This window comes from Centroberyx gerrardi, chromosome 8 (assembly GCF_048128805.1).
Source record: "Centroberyx gerrardi isolate f3 chromosome 8, fCenGer3.hap1.cur.20231027, whole genome shotgun sequence".
Taxonomy (NCBI): domain Eukaryota; kingdom Metazoa; phylum Chordata; class Actinopteri; order Beryciformes; family Berycidae; genus Centroberyx; species Centroberyx gerrardi.
This window is the reverse complement of record NC_136004.1, coordinates 29,715,808-29,731,862: the sequence shown is the minus strand read 5'-3', so window position 1 is coordinate 29,731,862 and position 16,055 is coordinate 29,715,808. Positions and strand designations below refer to the sequence as shown.

At 41.4% G+C, this 16,055-nt stretch overlaps 1 protein-coding gene across 2 annotated transcripts in view; it reads left to right on the top strand.

Moving 5' to 3' along the window:
- atp8b5a (ATPase phospholipid transporting 8B5a) overlaps positions 1-16,055 on the top strand; it is a 53,287-nt gene that overhangs the window by 14,305 nt on the left and 22,927 nt on the right. Inside the window, exons 2-6 of one of the 2 annotated variants that reach the window (XM_071903630.2) lie at positions 2,729-2,810; positions 3,626-3,684; positions 7,967-8,080; positions 10,153-10,251; positions 14,028-14,089. In XM_071903630.2, the coding sequence (XP_071759731.2) occupies positions 2,768-2,810; positions 3,626-3,684; positions 7,967-8,080; positions 10,153-10,251; positions 14,028-14,089 (377 nt within the window). In that variant the 5' untranslated portion in view covers positions 2,729-2,767. Of the gene's footprint in view, positions 1-2,728; positions 2,811-3,625; positions 3,685-7,966; positions 8,081-8,801; positions 8,838-10,152; positions 10,252-14,027; positions 14,090-16,055 lie in introns of those variants that run through there. The other variant, XM_071903631.2, reaches the window with a different exon arrangement.

Genomic DNA, 16,055 nt, shown 5'->3' with positions numbered 1-16,055 from the left:
GTCAGTACTGCAGCGGAGCCTGGAAAGTAAGATACTCTGCCAAAAGTCTACAACACTGCAACATCTTAGCAGCATTCAGCAGTTCACACTATTTGACATTTAACATTAAAGCCTCGTTAAATCCTCATGATGAGCGCAGTGGCTGGAGGGCTTTAAATGACACGGTCGTCTGCTGACATTTTCTTTATGGACTTTTTAAAGAGCTGGTGAGAGGGGCGTGGAGGCTGGAACGCCCTCACTGTTGGTTTAACTGGGACTGCTGGTGGAAAATATACTGGTCAGTTAATTTAGTAGAGCTGTATAGTGGAGACTTGAATAGGTGGACTGTTTGCTTTAGGTGGGTTAGGGTTATACATGGTGGGGGTTTGGGAGTGTGTGTGTGTGTGTGTGTGCACGTGCATCTATACACTTGTGTCTTCCATTCCTGGGTACATCCATGCTCACACACATACACATACTCACATACATATACACAAATACACTTGCACACACACACACACCTATACACGTACACCTACACACACATAGACACACAAACACACACATACAAACACACACAGTCTGACCCATGGGCCGTGGCATGACGTGTGTGTGTGTGTGTGTGTTTTCTGCCAGGGGCCTCAGCGTTCCTGTAAAACACATACACTGTTCAACAAACACATGTGGCTGCTATTTATAGCTCCAGCACTGACGTCACCATGGCAACCAGCGCTGAGGGGCGGGGCGGGATCCCAAAACCACTGCTTCCTGTCTGGGAATCCTCAGCAGCAGCAGAGGACCTGACTGAACACACACACACACACACACACACACACACATTCTATCTCTCTCTCTCACTCATGACCACATTCTCACTTAGTTTGTGAAAAGTTTTTTATACATTTTGTGGTTTTTGTACCATTCTCCTGATGGTTGAGTTTTGACATCACATGTCTGAGTACACACACACACACACACGCACACACACACACACACCTCCCAACCTCTATACACCAAAAACACATGGCAATGCCAAGTGTGAAGTCATCAGCAGTTGAAGCGCTGCTCCAGGAGCAGCAGAGCGTTCAATTATCTGCAGGAAGGAACTTTACTCCAGTCAGGATGAAATGCATCAGGAACTATTAGTAGCTCAATCATGACATCATGACATCCAGTCCTGTCTTGATTTTGTTGTTGTTTCTTGGTTGTCTTGTTTTTTGTTTAAAGGTGCTATGTGTAGCATTTAACATGAATAAATCATTACAATGTTAATTTTGAGACCTGAAACAAACGAGACCTTTGTTGAGAAGATTGGCAGCTTCTCCCATCCTCTACACCACGTCTTACATCGTGAACAGACATTTATTTATATGAAAATGTTGCAGATTATTACTTGAATTAAATCGTCTGAGAAGGGAAAATCTGCATCATCATTTGGTTCAACACTCACATGTTTACATGTGCAGCAGGCAGTCAGCAACAGGCGATGTTTGTTTTTGGGCTTTGTGAGCCAAAAAGGTTGAGATCTGTGTTTTATGGGAACACAAGATGTTACGCTGACACATTACCAGGCGGAGGGCGAGACGTGGGTGCTGGAGTTTTACTGCCAGGGGTCCTGGGTGACTGACTGGGTGACTGACTGGGTGACTGACTGGGTGACTGACTGGGTGACTGACTGGGTGACTGACTGGGTGATTGACTGGGTGACTGACTGGGTGAATGACTGGGTGACTGACTGGTGATTGACTGGGTGACTGACTGGTGATTGACTGGGTGACTGACTGGGTGACTGACTGGTGATTGACTGGGTGACTGACTGGGTGACTGACTGGGTGATTGACTGGGTGACTGACTGGGTGACTGACTGGGTGACTGGGTGACTGACTGGGTGACTGACTGGGTGACTGACTGGGTGACTGGGTGACTGACTGGGTGACTGACTGGGTGACTGGGGGACTGACTGACTGGTCTGGAAGGGGAGCCTCCCTCTGACTCACTCTCCCCTACATGGGAAAATCATTAAGAGGACCAGGGGCTGATGCAAACCTGGAGTAACAACGGGTGAATCAAAAGAGGAAGTGAATGCTGGACTCACCCACATGCAAGCACATACACACACACACACATATACCGGAGCATAAAAAAAACACACACACACACACACACACACACACACAAACTGGACTGTGAAAAGTTGAGATTCTCCTTCCCCTTCTCTTCCTCACACAATTTTTTTTTAACATTGCATGTGGCTTTCTGCTCAGCATGTTCCCTATTTACTCTATTTTCTCACTCTCACACACACACACACACACACACACATGCAAAGGACTGATGACGCCTACCTTTTGAAGTAAATATACCCATCCTTTCTCTGCTCTGTCTCAAATACTCTTGAAGCCCCATCAGTCGTCTCTGCTGTCTCAATAAAGGAATAGAAAGTCTTTAAAAAACGAGGGACTGGAAAGCAAAAAGCTGCTCACACCTTATTAAAAGCCTATATGAACGGGGAATGAACGCCTCATAGGGCACTTTACGGAAAATGATTTAATGGCAGTTCTGGCGGCATGCAGTCGTTCTCGGTTTAATTGCACTGATGTTTTAATACTCAAGTGTCCTGGAGAAGGGCCATGTTTAGTTTGACTAAACAGTTTGAGGTGTGTCTATTTTGTCTGGTAATGGAGATACTGTGTGACTCAGATGTGTAGTTTGTTCTGCCAGGAAGTAACAGCTGTCTCTCCCTCCACAGACCAGTATGATGGAGAGATAGCAGTTAGAGGAAGAGAAGATGTCGTTCTTCGGCCTGGACTGTGCCAGGAAGAAAGAGAGAGGTGAGACACAAATCCACAACCGTGTTAAGGAAAGCAGCTGGACTGGTCAATTTTGAGATTTTATAATATTTTGCTTCTCTAATTACTCTAGTTTCATAAAATATACAAAACAATGATCAAAAGCAAATATAAATAGTTAGTATATTCATTTTTATACCAGCTGCATCAAGTACACCAAGCACAAACTTGAAAAAAATTTACATTTTTCTTAAAATAATATATTCCCTGTAACAGTTTTTTCAGCTTAATGTAGATATGGCCACCAAAGTTGACATACTGCTTCTTAACAAAAATAGCTGTTAATTTTCAGAGATTTTTGATATCTTTTGTCATTTCTATTTTATGGGGTGTTTTACATACATAGTATTTTGTAAATAAAAAAAAAAAAGTCCCTCTGAAAATGACCAGCTATTTAATTATTCGTCAGAATGAAATGGAAAAATGTTCTGACTTTATCCACTGAGAAAAAAAGTGTCACTGCAAATTCATGCATTATTTATAAAATATTAGCTAATTTGAATATGTTAATAACAAAATTAAAAAGTGTCTGTATTTGTGTCTATATTCAACATATAAAATTTCATTCTGATAGGATGAAAGGATTTTTTTTTCCTATTCACCTGTGGTGTCTTGACTTATAATATCATATCATATAAATATATAATATATTTAATACACAAACTGAGTGCTAAACATATGGTAAGACTATGGTGCTGTAAGGCGCTTCCATGAATAGACATATATTAACACTATGTAACACATTTGATACATTTGATACCAATTCAATTATAAATTTCTCTGCCCTTTCCAATCAGAGCTGGAGAGGAAACTCCGTGCCAATGACCGAGAATACAACCTCTCCTTCAAATATGCAGTAAGTATACATACAGTTTGTGTATGTGTGTGTGTGTGTTTGTGTTCTCCAAGGTGGAATATTATATTACCACCAACCAAATGCTGATAAATATTCTCTATGGCTGGTAAGTCTGTCTATTCTCCCATCCACTCTCACAGGGAGCCAACCATCATTTGGAGGTCCTGCTCTATCTTAAAGCTCAATTTGGGTCCTAAAATAGAGAAAGTGGCTGGTGAATTTGAGGATGTACAGGCCGCTGTGTCTATTGAACAAAACAGTTTCCTGCCCAGGTTTTCCCCCCACCAATTCTGTCAGTATAGTATGAAGCGGTCCCTTGGGGTGTGTCTTGCTGAGTGTGTCTGGCCGTTATCAGGAGACTGGACGTCAGCCAGCGTCGAAGAGGCGAGGGTGCTGCCAGGCTGAGGTCACTCTCTGTATATCGTCGCTGTCAGATGGAAATCTTGTTAACTTTTCAGGAACTAAGAAAACCAGCGGGGTTTGAAAGGGTTTCATACGCCCAGGGGTCATGGAATTTTCTCTACTCATAGAGAAGCATGTAAACTTTCAGTTGGCGTTAAAACATGAAAATCACCAAAATATGAATTATGAGGTTTTTGTATGACAACGATGATATATAGAGGAAATTATATTGACAAAGCTACTCTAATGCTAAAAAACGATCATTCATTATAGCAGACCCAAAGCTACATGAGGCTAGTGTGTGTGTGTGTGTGTGTGTGTGAAATTAGATAAACGACAAGCAGAACTGTAATACTGATTTGAATGGGCAAATAGAGTTTACCACTTCTTTAATCTGACTTGAATCTTTATTAGATTAGGTCAGACTGTACATCATGGTAAGTAGCATCAAATTGATGTAAATTACATTAAAATGGAAAAAAGGGAGAGAAACTTAATTTAATGCTTTTCTGAAGATATTTTTGTTTGTATCGGTGGTTGTTACGATGATCACCGACTGGATGTCATAGTTAACACACCTTTTAATTTACCAATACATCACTGGTTCACAAATGATGATTCATAATACAATGATAAACAACAATACAGAGGACAACTAAGGACAATAGCATGAGCCCAGCTACAGGAAATGTTTATGCAGGATTAATGGAAGACAGATGGAGCATAAATGCATGAAGGGGAACTCTTACAATGGCTGCCACTGTACAAACTAAAAAATATGTTATCTCCATAGTTACTGATAATCTCCATTTACTTGGCAACCGCTGTAGAGGGTTTTCATCTGATATCAGTATGAAGAGACATTGATGTAAGCATAAAGCGTTGATGGCTGATGGTTTATTCTTCCTTCTTGCTGCTGCTCACACAGTGGTAGCCATTGTAGAAATCCCCCATCATGCATTCCTCCTGCGTCTCTCCTTTATTGGCCCTGCGGTCTTGAATGTTACGCCGTAGAAACAAAATTCCTGTGTCTGTCAACCAGCTTGTTCCCAGCCCATTCCTTGTACCTTCCAACAGCTGAAAAGAGAGGAAAATGTGACTTTTTTTTTTGTTTTTCCAAGACATTCCTCTTGAAGATGGAGCCATAAGTGCAGCAGTAGTTCAGCAGACAGTGACAAGGGGATAAAACTGGAGGAAGATACCAAAAAGGGTGTAAACATTCACTTCCCCCTCTTTGTATGTTTACACATGTACGGCCAGGACACAACTCTTGAGTCTGAGATCCAGTGATAGCACGGCGAGGGGAGTCTCAGTCCGACCCGCCGGAGCTTTCCGCCTCCTGATAAGATCCACCTGGCACTGAACAAATGCCTCCCACCAGATTACACTCTTAAAAAGTAAAAGGTCCTCAAGGAACTCTCGACATTTGCAGGCAGCCATAGGGGAACCCTATGGCTGCCTGCCTGCCTGCCTGCCTGACGGTCCTTGAAGAAGCCTTTTGTAGCGGATTCATGAACCCTGAACCCACAAACGTCTAACATTTAAGGGTTCTCCAGTGAACTCTTTAGTCAAAGTCAAAGTGTTTTATTTATCAAATGCACAGTATCACACAAGGTCATTCTGAACAATGAAATTTTTAGGATAAAGCAAGCAACAACTACGTAGTAGGCATAAGAAAAATAAAAAAAAAAGAAAAATATCAAATATTAAATGTCACATATAAGGGCAAAAATAGCAAAAGTACAGCAGTTCCAGTGCCAGGGACATTAGGGACATTTTCTACTGAGGAACTTCAAGGTGCTTGTTGGTTGGATCTTAAAGTCCCCGTGAAATGAACTCCCATTACTTTTACCTCCTGGAAACAGAGTATCTTTCATGGTGACCTCAAGCTGCACTAGTAGGCGTAAATATCCATTTCTAACCAGTAAAACCATCAGATTTTTTTTAAACAATCCCGCCCCTCCGCACCCCTCCCGTCAAATAAAACTGCCTTTCTCTCCCTGACTCACCCACTGGTTTAGACTTTTGAATGATCCCTCACTGCATTATGTCCAAATCAAGGAGGTAAAGATGCCGTTTCATGGGGTCTTTAAGAGAACTCCTGATGAACCCCTAGCTTTTAGACGAGTCACTCACATCCAGAGAGGGTTTGAGCTTTTATTTACCCAGGGAAGACTTCCTGGGAATGTCTGGAGGAATGTATGAAGGACAGTCTCCTTCATCACTGCTCCACCATCTTATCTTTATAATGTCAGCTGTGTTCACATCAGTAAACACAATAGTCTTCCACATTACCCAAACCCATGAAGAGACAGGGAAGTGACGGGACACCTTCCCCCTTTGAATATCCAACCATTCACAAACATAGGCAAATGTTTATTCAAGCCATGAATGTGATTACCCAACATGCATTTCTTTTATCACCCCGGATGCATCGGCTCACATTTCCATAAACGAGGCCATAAAGGTTTTATGGATTCGTGTAATAACAGACACAAAATGTCACAAGCTGCTGTGCACACATTGACCTCACGTACAATATCGAGCTTTATTTTTCCACCGGCGCTTTCTGTTTGTTCTGTGGTCAGTTCACATCCAGGAAGTTGGTTGTTGTGAGTTTAGAGACAGAACCTGAATCTATAATGATAAACAGCGACATTCAATAGATGCCTGTCAGAGAGTGTTTGGAGTAAGGTTTTACAACATCTTTCAATGTGATCATTTTCATGCCAAAACGAACAAGGATTCAATGTTTCCCCCAGAACTTTATTCTTAAAAAAATTGACAAAAAAACGTACTTTCTGTGCAGTGCTTTTCAAATTATACTTCAAAAGGGGAAAGAGGGTAAATGTATCCAATATCGATCATAGCACTGCGCAGAAATGAGGTATCTTCTTTGTCAGGGAGGCAATAATACTAAAATCTTAAGTTTTGTTATTACTTTTCCAGTATGGCTGGCATATCCCATTGGTTGCCACTAGATAAAAAAATCCATGACAGTCCTCTATTCCTCAATTCTCCCAATGCTGTTTATTGTATTTATTTAACTTATTCATGGTCTCATTCATAACTACGACACTTAGCTCAGAAATTCCACATTCATGGTGCGGACAAGAGCTCGCTGAGATTCATCTTCGATTCATCTCTTAACTGTTCCTCTTGTGTCTCTTTGTCTTGAGAAATCTCGTGGTTGAGAATACATGTTTTTGTTTCCTCTTCCGCTGTTCATGTCTGTTATTTGGCCTCAGAGTCACCTTGATCAAAAGAAGCTGATACAGCACTTGAGACTTCCCAGCACAACTAGAAGTTTGAGGAACCAATAAGCACCGTAGGGTTCCTCGCTGAAACAAATTTCCCTGAAGGGTTCCACGAAGAACGTCCATTTGTTAGAGCAGTGCTTCTCACCTCGGGGTCCGGGGACCACCAGGGGTCCTTGAGGGGGTTCCAGGGGGTCCCCCAGCAAATTGATGAATTGTTAAACTTCAACATTATTTCATTTACAAGAAGTTAATACAATTGGAGAATGTAGAAGAATGACTGTTTTGATCATAGCTTCACTGTTATCTCTCTACCTACAATAGAGACAGTCATGGAATTCTGGGCAAAATCATATCTAACAATAAAAATATTCTCAGATTTGGGTTCGAGAGACAAAATCTCATTAAATGGGGGTCCGTGGCCCTAATGTGGTCCTTAAAGTCCTTTGAGGGTCCTTCCTCAAAGAACCTTTGAGATTTTCCTCCTACAGTTGGAATCTGATGATGACCTCAAAACCCCTCGACTTTTTTAGAGTGTACTTAACAACAGCCTTCTGATAATTTTTCACTCTCTCCCTCTCCTCCTCCTCTGTACTCCCTTCCTTCCTTCGTTCCTCCTCCAGACAAATGCCATTAAAACCTCCAAGTACAACTTCTTCACCTTCCTACCTCTCAACCTGTTTGAGCAGTTCCAGAGGATCGCTAACGCCTACTTTCTGTTTCTGCTGCTGCTCCAGGTGAGAGCAACACACACACACACACACACACACACACACACACACACACACTCACACACACACACACACACACACACAAGCCAATCTTACGCCAACTTTTGAAATGTCTCAAAAATCAAAATGCATATTAGGTGTGTTTCCATCCGCTGAGTTGAAGCAAAGAATTAGACTTCCTGAACATTAGAAAAAAAAATCACAAGAAAAATGGAAAGAGTCTCTCCAGAAATAATATTATAATAGCATAATATAGTATAATAGTATTGGACATGGAGGTTATTGTGGACAGATATTTTACAGACAACATTTTAGAACGTTGGCATTGTAGTTGGAATTGGAAAAAAATCGGCATTGAAAAACTTTGAAAATTGAACAGAGAAAAAAAAAACATTGGCATTGAAAAACTTTGAAAATTGAACAGAGAAAAAAAAAACATTGGCATTGAAAAACTTTCATTGAAAATAGTATTTCTTGGAATTGAAAAAAAAAATTTTAGCATTGAAAAAAAATGTATTGAAAAATAAAACATTGGCACAAAAAACAAACTGAATGTAACACACTTGCTCATTTTTTTTACCATGCACTCACATTTTTTTTTTTTTTCAATGACAGTTTCCTTGGCGCTCTTTTGGCGTCGAGGGGAGGGGTTTATCAGGGGAGGGGCGGAGGAGCGCGAATTGGATCTAATCTGCATATTTTGGGAAGAATGCTGGCCGTATTTTATGAAGATTCTTTCAGTATTTTATGAAGCCCATGAAAGGTAACTGAAAAGTAACTTGTCACGGTGGGCAAGTGCCTATCAGCCGAGATGTACTTCAGGCAGTCGGCAAGAGACAAAATATCGATATCAATGGAGTCAATTTGGTGACTAATCATGGAGAATAGGGATTCTCAAACATTTTCATGTCTCAGACCCCCAAATATAGACTACAAATTACTCCACAGACCCCCATTGAACAGGATTTTGACCCCCATATGGAAAGATTTTTGTTGCTGGTTGATTTTGAACGTATAACTGTCTACACTGTTAGTGGGGGAGATAATAATGGTGAGAGTCAAAGATAGGAACGACAATAGTCAGTCTTTATTTATAAATCAAACTATTCGTCATTTTGCTGGAGATCCCCAGGACCCACTGTGAGAACCACTGTTGTAGATGAAGTGGTACACACACACACACACACACACACACAGACACAAACCTTTTCTCTCTCTCTCTCTTTCACACTGACACACACTGACACAACCACACATCTACAGTTAGCGATTGCTCTCTCACACTGAGGACTTGCGTTAACCAAACAGGATATGGCCGAATCAAGTGCAGTGAGATTAAGGAAGTGTAATATCAACACAGGAAATTGCCTCATCATGCGCACAACAGTCATCTTGCAGCGTGAAGGTCGCACACAGCGGAGGCAGAGGAACTGGAGTTAGAAAGCAGATTTAAAGTAATAATCTCCAATTTTTTCATCTACCTGTGAAGGGATTCCTCTTTCTCAGAAAAAATCGAATGATGCGTTTCATGTTTATGGAAGCAACAGCAGCATTTTGCACACAATTTTTGATAACTTTTTGATCATTTCGATCACAATTGCGGTATTAACGGCTGCAATTTCAAAATCTCAAGAGGAAGCAGGTTTTGACTGCAGTATTGCGTAACTTCTTTTCATCTTCCTTTTAATCTAGTGTTTATTTTGTTCATGACTGTATGTTCATCAGCATTGTTGATTTGAGGATTAAAAATTAATCACCAAGGGAAAATATATGGATGTAATAACAATCCTACATAAGAACAGTTAATAGCTAATAACTGTGTTAGTACTTTCATTAAAGGGTTAGGGTTAGGCTTTGGTGTGATGTTATTCATTGTAAGTTTGTCTTCGTTTGCATGCACGCGCACGTACACACACACACACACACACAGCATCACAACACATTCTCTCCCTCTCTCTTTGAACAGACACCCACACTCTGCCTCGCTCTACCACACTCTCACTTTTCATGGATCACGAAACTAAACTAAACTGAACAAAACCAATGCTAACACCATGTTTGTGTGTGTGTGTCTGCAGGTGATCCCTCAGATCTCCTCTCTGTCCTGGTTCACCACCGTCGTGCCTCTGGTGCTCGTGCTGTCGGTCACCGCTGCCAAGGATGCCACCGACGACATTGTAAGTACATTCTTAAAGGTGCAATATCTTAAAGGACTCTTTAGTAACATCTAGTGGCAGCCACAGGAACTACAACAACATTGGCAAACGTCTGTCCTCCTCCACAAGTCCCAACACCCTTTAGCTGCTTACTAGCAAGTGACAAATAGCGCCGTCTTTTTTGGCTTGTTTGCTGACATACTGTTGCACTTTGACTCTGTTTGGAAAAATCTGCTTTTGTCCTCTTTTCAGCCGTAAGAAAGTGATAGGCTCTGGTAATTAGTTGGCTGAGCTAAATGCAAGAAAGGGAACTTTTACAATGTCTGCCACTGTATAAAGTAAGGTTTGACCAATATTTTTTGGATTGATGCTGCCACTAGCCAATAATTTATATTCAATATTTTTAAGTTTGACCATTTTCACGGCTAGAAAATTCCAACGATTCAGTGTTTCTCCAAGAATGTTATTCTTATCAGGGTGGAAAAGCCTCTGAAACCGCATGCAGACCGTTATGTGACACTACAAACACTGGAACCCAGACTAATGAAATTCTTTTAGGTGGGTTAGCAGCTCGAATGATTGAATTTATTGAAGTCGAACCTGATTATAGAAATCAAACTCATGATGCTCTTACCAAGTTTTTATCCTATTAAAACCATATTGCATTGAAAAGTCCTAGATATTTAGTTTTCTTTAAGATATTAAACTGATACTGGACTCTTGATTTGTTCTTGACTTGAGACTTGTGCCTCAAGACTTGAGACTGACTTGGGACTTGAGCAAAGTTGACTTGGTAAATGATATATCAGTCTAAGCCTAGTACAAACACGAAGCATTATGTTATCTCCAGTTACTGATAATCTCCATTTACTCCCTGACTGTGGCAGAAGAGCTCCACTAACACCAGCAGCCTCGTCTATAAAACTCTGTCTAGACTCACCACTAAAATCCTGTGGCATGACCTCACTTTCAATACACTTCCTAGGCAAAACCCTCCAACAGCGCCGAAGCAATCATTCTGCGTAATACTCAGTTACATAACACACAGTTCAGTTCACTAAGAACTGCGGTAAAGTGGGTCTTCTGCCGTGGCTGCGTCTCTTTACAGCTGTTGTTAGTCTGTTAGTGTAACTGCTTATCGCTCTGCTCCGCGTCAGATCAGGAGAATTCACAAATTTCCACCTATAGGAGGGCGGCGAGCAGGTTGCCATGGTGATTGTTGCTGGGTCTGGAGGCGATGTCACTTCAAACTTCTGATTCAACCAATTTTTCACCGCAGTTCACTTTAGGCTCTCACTTTGTTCAAAATTTTAGTAGTTTTTGGGCAGATGGCTGTGAAATGGAAACCTAAAATTTGAAAACCACCAAACATCTACCTCTCTCTCTCTCCACTATGCCCCTCTTGTAGTGTGCCTCTCTCTCACACACACTTTCCTCTCAGTATAACCTCCCCCTCATACTGTCTCTGTCCCTTTATCTTCATCATGAGTAATAAAAGCTCAAAAGAGTGAGTGGAGTGATCCGTCCCATGTCTGGCACATTTTTACTCAACAGCACACTTCATATCCTCCACCCAGGTTTCTAGGAATATCGTCAGGTTTCCCTTTACTGACAAAATGTGATATAATGTAGGAGTTCACTTTAAGCAATAACTGTAAGCAGTGACAGAAGATCCCCGCTGTACGCTCATTAGGAAATAGATTTTTTGTCATTAATGGCCATATTTTGCTAAATGTCCGAGACATTTTTCTTTCATGGTTTCTTTTATTTCTTTATGAGAACAGGGAGAGAACAAAATGTTTTTCTAAAACAATGAAAGGAAAATGACTTTTCATTTCAGCTGTCAAGGTCAACCAAACAAATGTGTGTGTGTGCGCGCCTGTGCGTGTGTGTGTGTGTGTGTGGCACAGCATACCTGATGCCAAACCACTAAAGGAAAATGTGATGTCATGGGTTAAACATTAGCTGGAGGAGAACAAGAGTCTTTTTGTTTGGTCGGGGCGACGATCCTGACTGATCCCCATCGCCAAATACCCATTGGTCACTTTGGTGAGGTCACCGGGTTCGGGAATCTTGTCGGGAATTGCTTTTAGCGAGAACATGGCGACTGAAGACTGACCATGTATGGGGAGGTAGATAGCAGTGGCTGATGATCCTGCAAAACAAACACTGAAGTAACTCGTCTCCAGAGTTGGGGAAGCTACTTTGAAAGTAGTTTTACAAGCTAGCAGTCACTTCACACTGGAGGAGGGTGAGCTACAGCAAAGCTTCACTCATGAGGAATATAGTTTTGGTAACTGAAGTTACTCAGAAAAAGTAGCTCAAGTTACGTTGTAAAAAATTATCATATATGTGCTTCTGCAACGTCACATAATAGAAAATTACAGGAGTGCAAAAAATACCACTGATTAGGATGTTAACAAACATTTTATTTTACTTGAAACTAGAAGGCATTTGGAGAGCATAAACCTCTGCTGATACTGAGCAATTCTCCAACTTGCTGATACCCCCAAACACATCATTCCTATCACTGAAATTTTAAGCTAAATTGAATTCTTGAATTGGGAATCGAGTCTCTATCTCCATTAGTATCATAGCTATGGCTAAAAAGACGATAATCATCTTATGGTGGAAACCCAGACCCAGATCACCACCAAAATAGAATTAATTGTTCATCTGTCCACCAGTTTTCATAGAAGCCTGGTCATAAGTTGCTGACAGACAGACACACAAACAAATTACCTGGAGAGAAAGCACAACCTCCTTGGCGGAGGCAATAAAGTGTAAGGAATGTTCGATGTGTTTAGCACCGCAACAGCTGCCTGCCGGAAACTAGTCTGGACATAAACCCAAACCAAATAATCTTATCTGGGTTCTGGGTAAACTGTCTTTTAAACATTAACTTTCTTTTGTATGTAGCGTCCATCCCTCCTACATTTCCACTCCGACAGCTGTCTGCCAGACACGGCAGTATGGACCTCGACCCAAAGCAAACTTTTTTTTTTCTTCACAGAAAGCAAATGGAAGGAATGTAAACTTTCTGTTCTAGGTGAAATGAAATAAATGAAAGGCTCTTTCTCACATCTGACAATTAAAGTAGTAAATAAATCAATAAATACAAGGTGAAAAAATGCAATTACGTTACAGCCAAAACTACTTGGTAGTTGCAGTAGTTTAACACACCAAATCACACACAATCAACACTGTCTGTCTCCGCAGCCTGTCTCTCTTCCTCAGCAGTGGTCAAACACGACCAGAGACAAAAAGAAGCGAAAACAGTTAGATCCATGACTTCAGCTGTAGTTGAAGTCTGATCAGTGTTGAGAGCGGGTGTGGAGGCTGCTGGAGGTGTCATGGATCTCTTTCAACCAAACATCTTCGATGGGAGGAGCCTACTTGATAAACCCGAGGACACACCTGCTCTCTCCCCATCTTTCCTCCAACAACCAAGCCAGGTTTCTGCATAGGCACCAAAATAGCACAAGAGAAAGTTACATCAGACCCTGAGAACTGGTAAACAATTAGTTCCATGGGAATTGTCCTCAGAACTTATCGGTGATTACAGTAAATCGTCAAATTCGATTTCTTAGAAGTGACTGTTGAGTCATTGGTTCAAAAATTGTGAAACATGAAATGTGGTCTGTGGTTTTTAACACCTGATGACATTTTATATTAGATTATGATCTTATAATGTCATGTGATTTATGAGTGTGTGTGTGTGTGTGTGTGTGTGTGTGTGTGTGTGTGTGTGTGTGTATGTGTGTGTGTGCATGCGTATTTCTTTTTTCTCTTTCCAGAATCGTCACAGGAGCGACAATCAAGTCAACAATCGAAAAGTCCAAGTGCTTATTGATGGAAAGTAAGTTTGTGGTCGTATTTATTTTTTCCAAATATATGAAGTCTCTGGTGCACTCTGCTGTACCTCAAATACTGTTTGGTTCTGCTAAGATCCAAAGTAATAAGCACCTTTGGGTTCCTTGAAGAACTCCCAATATGTTTGTGGAGGTACCATCAGGGTTCATGAGCCTTTTTTGGCGGGGTTCCTCAAGGAACCTTCTTGGGTTCCCCCGTGGTGGCAATCTGAAAAGTCAGAAAAAGTTCCTCAAAGCCATAGTGTGTGTGCTTGTTTCAGCTCTTCAGGTGGAATACCGTAAATCCTCTAATATTGGCCCGGGCCTTTATTTACCTCAACTGCAGAGGGTATCAGGCCTTTATTGGAAGCAGGCTTATATTAGAGACAGGCCTTTATTTCTAATTTCCTCTGTTTGATAAGTATATTTGCTCATATTTTAGTACGAAGCCTCATTGTTTTCTGATCTGCTTCTGTCGGGGTACGTTAGGTAGACGTTTTTTTGTTACTGCAATGCATTACCGATAATTACGGTAATCGACGACGGCATGCTCCAGAGACTTCCGCCTGGCACTTGTACATTACTACAAACTACAGTTACAAACAGGCACCAGGAGTTTACCGGTATCCACCGTTGTTTGCATGTAAGCTGAAGCTAACTGAAGCTAAGAATAGAATCTATACAGTTATATCATATTGCCGTTGGAGGTTTCGGCGCACCGAGGGCTAGTCTTGTTTCCTTAGGTTTTTCCCCGGCCTGTATTTGAGGCCGGCCTTTATTTCTTGGTGTCGACCACGCCCCCTGCCCTTATCGGAGACCCGGCTTTTAATTGACTACAGGCCACTATTAGAGGGTTTACGGTAATAAAACCTACATGGCAATGAGACTCCATATCAAAGAGATGCCAAATCCAGCGCACCTCACGTATTTGAAATAGTAGATGTCAGGCCAACAGGAAGAAAACAAGCACTCCCTGCCATCCTGCAGCTGCTTCCTGTGGCCGTCCTAGAGAGAGCGGTCCAATATAGCTCCATGGGTAGAGCAAGGCACCAACATTACCAAAGGTTAGGGGTTCCATTCCCACTAGAGCCACCCATTCGCAAAAGTATACAGTATACACTCATGGTACTGTAAGGTGCTCCACATAAAAGCATCCACAGAAATGCACATGTGGTATATCTGATGGTGTATATTGCTGCTGTCCAAGTGAACATGACAGTATGTGTGTATGTGCATGTGTGTGTGTATGCGTGTTGTGCATGTTTACATGTATGTGCCGTCTTTCTGAGAACTTGACAATTCCTGGCAGTGGCACCGTGCCCTCTGTCTGGGACGGTTACAGGACGCAGCTGCAGGATGGCAGGGAGTGCTTGTTATCTTCCTGTTGACCTGATGTCTGCTATTCCAAATATGCCAGGAGCGCTTGATTTGGCATCTCTTGGACCTGGAGTCTCTTTGGCTTTAGCTCAAGACCTGAAACCTGCATACCGGTACATCAGACCTTACATGAAGGGATATTTAAAAATATATTTTACTCTAAATGTACAGTAGGTCCCATATTCACAACATAATGATCAACCACTAGCAGGTGAATTAGAAAACCTAAATGGAAACAGTTACACTCCAACGAAGCAGATTTTACCTTTTGCCAACAAAGAAATTGTGAGAAATAGCAATGGAAATGTATTTGTTGAATAAATAATGATGCGGGCTTGGTCTGATGGATGATTAAATTTCATTGCACAGTTGAGTTCACATTGAGTTCAAATGTGCCTTTGGACATCCTCAAATGTTGTCTGTAAAATATTTGTCCACCACGAGTTCCCAGAAATGGGTTAGGGTTAGGGTCATGTACTGTATACAGTATGTCCATTGTGATTGTATGGCCATTGGTTGGTATGTCACAATATTGACAAGTGCATTTCTTTGTTTTCGTCTTCAGAAAGACTCTTAACATTTTCTTGTGGATTTGTT